Source organism: Helianthus annuus, chromosome 10 (genome assembly GCF_002127325.2).
Source record: "Helianthus annuus cultivar XRQ/B chromosome 10, HanXRQr2.0-SUNRISE, whole genome shotgun sequence".
Classification (NCBI taxonomy): domain Eukaryota; kingdom Viridiplantae; phylum Streptophyta; class Magnoliopsida; order Asterales; family Asteraceae; genus Helianthus; species Helianthus annuus.
Window position 1 is genome coordinate 168,677,150 of NC_035442.2, and position 7,744 is coordinate 168,684,893.

A 7,744-nucleotide genomic window follows, 5' to 3' on the forward strand; every position below is an offset into this window, starting at 1 on the left:
ACAAACTCAGTTAGGGCTAAAGGATAAACCTTGCAATATTTTGAAACATAAAGTACAAAAGTCATCATTTCTAAAGACAAATGACAGCGCCTGAAATTGAGTATAAATATAAAGGACAAAATTTGCAATTCACTCTTGTATTATACATCTATAAATTATGTTGTTTTTATTATTTGACATATGTTTTACACCGTTCTATACAGTATGATACATAAATAAGTAAAAATTATGATTTAACACATGTTTTATACTGGTATATATATAATATGATGATATAAGGGGAGGAGGGGTGGTTCACTAGTGATAGTTTCTATCACTGCCACTATCCAATCAAATCATGCCATGTCAGCACCCAATATTCTATCACTAGTGATAGAAATGTAGGGGGGTGGTATCACTAGTGATGGGATTCCAATGTACAAGTATTAATACACAATGTACAAGATACACATTCATCACCCTTCAACTTCAACGCGTTATACATATAACTCGTTATACTTGATCACGAGTGATGGGAATTGGCGGGGCGGTGTTCCACGAGTGATACAATAGTATCACGGTGTATAACTTGACCACCCCGTGTGGCCTAACAATAAGTAAAAATTATGAAAAACATACCAAATCCATAATATTCGTTGAATACACGCATTCCATAAATTAAGGCACCAACTTTATTGTTGATTGGACTGACATATAACACTAGTTACAACGGTCCATATAAGAAGCCAACTACAACATTTTTAATCGAGGTTTGACCTATTAAACTAATGTTAGTTTTAAACACAAAGGGCGATTATATTTTTCATATTAAATGAAATCAATTATATAATCTGATGGTAAGTTTTTTGGTGTCATAAGTATTAATATAATGGTTTATTTTCGAGTTTTAAAGACAGTTTTGTTAGTTTATTCATGTGTTTTGAGTTGAGAAAAATGAATGAAATATAAGAAGTTACAGATTTTTCATAAGATATGTGATTTGTATTCGGACAAAATTAATTGAGACATACAAAAACAGAGTATTCAAATTTACAACTCTTTCTTTCCACTATTTGATCATTATTTTCTCTGTACATACTACATAGATTACATGTAAGGTGAATGTGTACATAAATAAACTAGAGTGTAGAGAGTACCTATATGATCTTTTAGTCACACATATGGCATGTATTCATACACACATGGTGGAATGTGATTTGATCTCTAAGATTGAGGCCCTGTAAGATTGTAGACAATAAAATGTTATAAATGTCCTGTTAATTCCTGTTGATTTGTTTGAACACAAACATTTTTTTAGAAGACTATTATATTCAGTCGAGAACCAAGCATTTATACCTACAATGGTGCATAATTTTTTTTTCTAGTGTGAATTTCAGATTGCCCGATTATAATGTTACGTCCAAACCATTGTAATGGTACATCTAAAATCACCTTCAATTTACGAGACACACACATATATACACATGCGCTCGCTTTATGATATATTGGTCCCATTCTAAGTATTTTTTTATAGAAGCTAAACGCATATCCTCAAATTATATTCATAAACCTACACTTTTACATACACATACGCTCGCTTTATAATACATTGGTCCCATTCTAAGTATTTTTTTTTATAGAAGCTAAATGCATATCCTCAAATTCTATTCATAAACCTACACTTTTACGAATGTTGCTATTATATATATATATATATATATATCATATATATATATATATATATATCAAATTATAACATGGGTTTACTATAGTGGTTTTTGTCCCTTTTTTTGTTTTAGTTTAAGTTTTTGTCATTTTTTTCTTTTTAAGTTTCAATCGTTCCCATATACTTTAAATAACTTGCATTCTTTAAGTATATAGATTGTGATTCTACAGGTAATGAAATGAACAAATTGATACTGATTGAACAACGTCGGTAGTGGTATCGGTATCCATTTTTATTGTTTTTGATCGATGTAAAACACATGTCGATATCTTTGTGGCTATATCACAACTTTATCTTTTTTCAATGGTTGTAGCGAGTGTTGGAACAATAACAAACCAAACCGATACCGACCAAATTCTCACAATTCGCATTAATTTAACAGTTATGTCTACATTTTCATTTAAAATTTACTAAAAGTCGGGTCGACCCCGCCGCGCCGCGTTCCATACTTTCTCCCGTGTTAAAACTCACATTTTGGGCCAACAGCTTTATAACTTAGGGGGTGTTTGTTTTTTTTGTGAAAAGTACTTCTAGACCTCTTATGTCTGCCCCACGCAGACCATGCACAGGCGTATGAGTCTGTAGGGTGTTTGTTTTTTTGAAAGTGATTTCGTTAAAAAATGTCTTCTAGACCTCTTTTCCAAGAAGATGTGGAGTCCCCTCTTCTCACCTCTTCTCATCTCTTCTCATCTCCTTCTTCTGCTCTTTCAAAACAAGGGTTCTTAAAACCCTAGCATCCTCCTCCCAGCCGACACCACCACCTCCTCCATCACCACCTCCACTTCTTCCACCACCACCACATCTCCGTCACCTCCACCTTCTCCGCCACCACCTCCTACCCATTTCGTAGTTCCACTATAATGGCAGTTCCTGATCTTCCAATTGTAGCAAGTTTACAGAAAAAACAGATTCTTAATCATATTTTCACGGCTTAAATCGACAATGTGAGGTGAGTTTGTTGTAAATTTCATTTGGGTTTCAGTTAAATGTTTGTTCATCGATGATGGTGGTGAACTGGTCGGTTTCCGTCGACCGGTGGCGACTCAATTAACCGGTTGGAAACTGCAATCAGATTGGTACTCTCCAACTCGCCTCCACAACAGCCCGGTTAAATACGATTTTCCGGTGATTATCCACTTTTCACTCACTTGTTTCCATTGTTTCTTGATGATCTAATCGCTGTTTTCTTCCTGGTTTTTGTTGATTTAGGGCGATCGGTTCATACCCAACAGGAGTTTGATGGATCTTGATCAAGCGTGCACCTTGTTGACCAGCAGAACCAATTATCCCAATAAATGCAATTTCAGTGTTAATTTTTTTATTTAAGATTTCATGTTCTTGTTTCTTCTTCTCTATGTTTTTGGATTATTATTTCAAATTAATGCGATTTGGAATTTGTTTAGGCGGTGTTAAATTTCTATTTGATGATTTTTGGTGTTAAATTTCAAAATTTGTTGTTATTTTGCTCCTTTTAGGTGTTAAATTTCAGAAATTTGGTGGTATTTTGCTGCTTCTAGGTGTTAAATTTCAGAAATTTATTAGTAGCCTGTATAAGTTAAAAAACAAACAGTCTTCTTCCTGCAGACTGCAGAGGTTTGGTCCATCTCTTCTGCTACAGATGTCTGCAGATGTGGTCCGTAGACTGCAGATGTTTTACCTCTGAAAAAAACAAACAACACCTTAGTGACATCTTTAGGGTGAGATAAGTCTTTGGGACCAATACGTCTTGGGTTCGATCCCACAATGGAGTTTTTCTCATATTTATTGGGTTTCCTTCTAAATTGGTGTATAGGCATTATGCCTAGTGAAGATGGATATGATCGAGTGATTTCGCTGATAATATGCCTAATGAAAATGGATATAATCAAGTAATTTCGCTGATAATACGATAATACTTCAGTTGTCCGTCATTAATCTAAATTCATCGTTAAAAAAAAACCCTCACATCTTGAGGTGTTTATATATCAACACAACTCATCCCCAAAAGCAAACCCACTACCGTACGAGGTGAACACTTTTCTTCCCCTCAACATCACTTTCATTCATAGAGTTTTCGCTAGGGTTTCTTCCCGCCATGAAAGAGAACCTCGATATGTCCGATCTCTCCGCCTCCTTACCGGCCGCCGCCGCAGGTACCTTCTTCTTCTTCTTCTTCTATAAACCACCACCGCTCTTCATAACCTATAATAATATCAGCCTCAATTAACCGTATCGTTTTTCATGAATTCCACAGCTCTTAGTGCTGAGGATCGTGCCGGACTCGTAAACGCCCTAAAGGTTCCATATAATTCCATCAGTTTCTATCTGTTTTCATCTGTAGATTCGTTTTCACTTTCCTTTATGGATGATTTTACAGGATAAGCTTCAGAATCTGGCTGGACAACACTCAGATGTTCTCGAGAATTTGTCTCCAGCTGTTAGAAAGAGAGTTGAGGTTCTTAGAGACATTCAGGTTGTTACTATTTGCAGATGTTAATTACTCTTATTGTTTTTAATTTATGCTTAATTAATTGATTTAGATCTGCCTGCCTTTTGATGTATTTAGTTGTAGATATTAATTTTGAGTCATGTGAAATTTGATTTCTAAAAGCCTTAAGATGTGTGGTTGCTTTTTCTTTTTGTTACAGGTTACAATTCATGTGCACAAACTTCCACTTTTGTTACTCTTAATACTTTTATTTATTTATTTATGTGCATATGTGTTCTTGATGGTGGGATTTTTTTAGTTCCTTCGCTTAATGCTATCTGCTTCGGATATTTTATCGTTTGCAGAGCGAGCATGATGAGCTAGAGGCAAAGTTTTTTGAAGAGAGAGCGGCGCTGGAACTGAAATACCAGAAACTGTATGCACCACTATATGCAAAGGTTTGGATATATGATTTTCTCCCATTTGTATATCTGATCATGATAAGATTGACATTTATGATTTATCGCATACGTAGTTGTTGTGTCTGGTGACTTTAGAACATTAGAAGCATATACAAATTATTTCACTTGAACGATAGTCATGTTGTCATAGAGAATGGATAATTCGAACCATATTGTTTTTGGGTAAAGAAGAATGTTTTGACTTTGATCATTTTGACTATAGCTAAAAAGGCACAAAGGCAAGATATACCATGCTTTTTGCTTGCTTGTGTTGTTTTCTTTTCCGAGTGTTCTTCCCGTTGAATGCGTGTCTACTTTATGGACAGAAGTCACATAACGAGATAGTGGTGTTTTGTTGTGGACAAAACTTCCTTAATCGTTAATGGTTTGCTCTAGATGTTGTATATACTGAATTGTTATATTCTGAAACTGCAGAGATATGATATAGTTAATGGTGTTGTTGAAGTTGATGGATTAAAGGATGAAGCTGCAACTGACAAGGCAGAAGGTACTATACTTTCTGTATGATTTAACTCTGCTTGTTTATATGCTGATCTCTTTTATCTGTGAAAGAACTAAAAAACATTTTTTTTTTAATTTTAAACCTTATTTCAGACAAGGGTGTGCCTGATTTTTGGCTTACTGCAATGAAGACCAATGAAATATTGGCCGAGGAGGTAGCAACCCCGTTTATAACTTGCGTTTTTTATTCCACAATTTTCCTTCTTATCGTCTTTTATTTCCAAAAAGTATTGATTTTGATTTTGGCATAATCGTCAGATTTCAGAACGCGATGAAGATGCTCTGAAATATCTAAAGGACATTAAGTGGTGCAGGATAGACGACCCCAAGGGTTTCAAGCTCGAATTCTTTTTCGATACGAATCCGTATTTTAAAAATTCAATGTTGACCAAAGTATATCATATGATTGATGAGGATGAGCCTATTTTAGAAAAGGCAATAGGGTAACCATTATATGTTTATATTCATATCTTATTTCACATGTTTTATTTTAATTAGACGTTAGTACAATCTTAAGCTCATGTTATGCTTGATACTTTACAGGACAGATATTGAATGGCTACCAGGGAAATGCTTGACACAAAAGATATTAAAGAAGAAGCCAAAGAAGGGGTCAAAAAATGCTAAACCTATCACTAAGACCGAAAAATGTGACAGTTTCTTCAACTTTTTTAGTCCTCCACAATTGCCTGATGACGAGGATGATATTGATGAAGAAGAGGTAGCTTTTTTTATTACTTTCGATGCTCATATAGGCCTTTGATTGATAGAACTAGTTATGAATACTATTATTGGCAGGCTGAAGAACTTCAGAATCTAATGGAACAAGACTATGATATCGGGTATGTGGTATAAAATCATGAAAACTATTTTTTAATGGTAGAAGTTGAAACTATATGTTTGTTTTATATGGTATGTAGTTCAACGATACGGGACAAGATTATACCCCATGCTGTTTCGTGGTTTACTGGTGAGGCGGCCCAGGAGGATGAGTTTGAGGGCATAGAAGAAGATGACGACGAGGATGATGATGAAGATGACGATGAGGATGAAATTGATGATGATGAAGACGGAGATGACGAGGATGATGAAGATGAAGATGAAGAGGAGAGCAAGAGTAAGAGAAAAACAAAGGTGACTTTTCCTTCCCTTTTACTTTCTTGTTCAAACAATTCGTGGTCCAACCCGCTTGACCCACGTTAAATGGCTACCTGTTTGTTACCTGACATAACTGACCCACCCAGCTGTAGTCACTTCTAGTATCTTCTGTACTATTTTGAACTTTTACTTTTTACGAATTAATTTGTGTGAACTGTGCTGCAGAAGGGTAGCGTCTCAAATGCAGGTGCGACAGAACAGGCTGAACAACCTCCTGAATGCAAGCAACAGTAGGTTTGAAGGGCTGCAAATGGTGTGATCTGCTTTTATTGAGAGTTTGAAATTGTTGGTTTCAGAATTTTGGCCTATTTATCTGTCAAAATGTTTAGTTTTTATGTTAGGTTACATTCTTAATTTGTGGAAAAGGGAACAATTTATTAAGTATGTATGTTTTGGCTCATCTTTATTGGGCATGTTTGCTATTGGTGGGATTTATTGGGCATGTTTCAGAAACTGGTGTACCTATTTTGTTATATTTGTTGAGTGAATGTCTTTACATGTTTAAAGTTAGGTGTGATGGTGGATTGTAGGGTTGTCAATAGTGATGACAATTCACCCCGAACACGACCCGTATTTTGGTTATGTTAAAACAGCTCTAATCGGCGCACACTAAAAAATATGTAACATGGATATGATTCGTTTAACCCATATAAACGGATTTGGGTCAAAACAGCTCCAAACGATCTTATTACCGTTTTCTAATGTTCAGAAGCACACCAATGGCTCGAACCACTACCAAACTGTTTTTTTTTTTTTTTTTTTTTTTTTTTTTTTTCTCAGATAGGTATCAAACCGTTTGGTCAAAAACCGGTTATTTTCACGTTATGTATGGTTTAAATACTTTTCAAAGAACATACACATGTTTAACATATCTTTAATTTTTATGTCTTATTAAGACATCATATATACGTAATATGTAGGTTATATAAATTGTAAATAGCCTGGATGTTTCTTTGAGTCATTCATTGATCACTTTGATTAAAGTTTGAGTTAATTACACAAATGGGTCCTGTGGTTTATACCTAATTTCGTCTTTGGGTACTAACTTTATTTTTTAACAGATTTAGGTTCTATGGTTTCAATTTTATAACACCTTTGGGTACTAATACCAAAATTAGTTAATTAATGACTAAAATACCCTTGCATTTTTTTAAGTTTATCAATGTAACACATTTGGGTACTAACACCTAATTTTATTTAAGTTTAAATCAATTTTACAAAATCTATTTATTTTTTTTATTTTCATATTTTTATTATATCTCTTAATTAACATAAAGTCTATTTATTTTTTTTTATTTTCATATTTTTATTAAATTTCTTATTTAACATAAAATCTACTTGTTACACCAGTATTTTTTTAAATAGATTTTTTAAATAAAATCTACTAGCTATATAGTTTTATGTAAATTAAATTTCTTACTAGTTTTAAATAATGTAAACCTTACTCGTTTTCAATTTTGGATTTATATGATTGATAATAATAATAATAAA

The 7,744-nt window shown here is 34.0% G+C and overlaps 1 protein-coding gene across 1 annotated transcript; it reads left to right on the forward strand.

Moving 5' to 3' along the window:
• The first annotated feature begins 3,676 nt into the window (after nt 1-3,676).
• On the forward strand, nt 3,677-6,736 carry LOC110886520 (nucleosome assembly protein 1;4). Its single transcript, XM_022134332.2, has 11 exons — nt 3,677-3,837; nt 3,939-3,982; nt 4,062-4,157; nt 4,478-4,570; nt 5,009-5,081; nt 5,189-5,250; nt 5,354-5,538; nt 5,639-5,816; nt 5,894-5,937; nt 6,016-6,229; nt 6,419-6,736. Exons 1-11 carry the CDS (start codon nt 3,780-3,782, stop codon nt 6,485-6,487), a joined length of 1,116 nt encoding a protein of 371 aa, XP_021990024.1. The 5' UTR covers nt 3,677-3,779; the 3' UTR covers nt 6,488-6,736.
• The last annotated feature ends 1,008 nt before the right edge of the window (nt 6,737-7,744 follow it).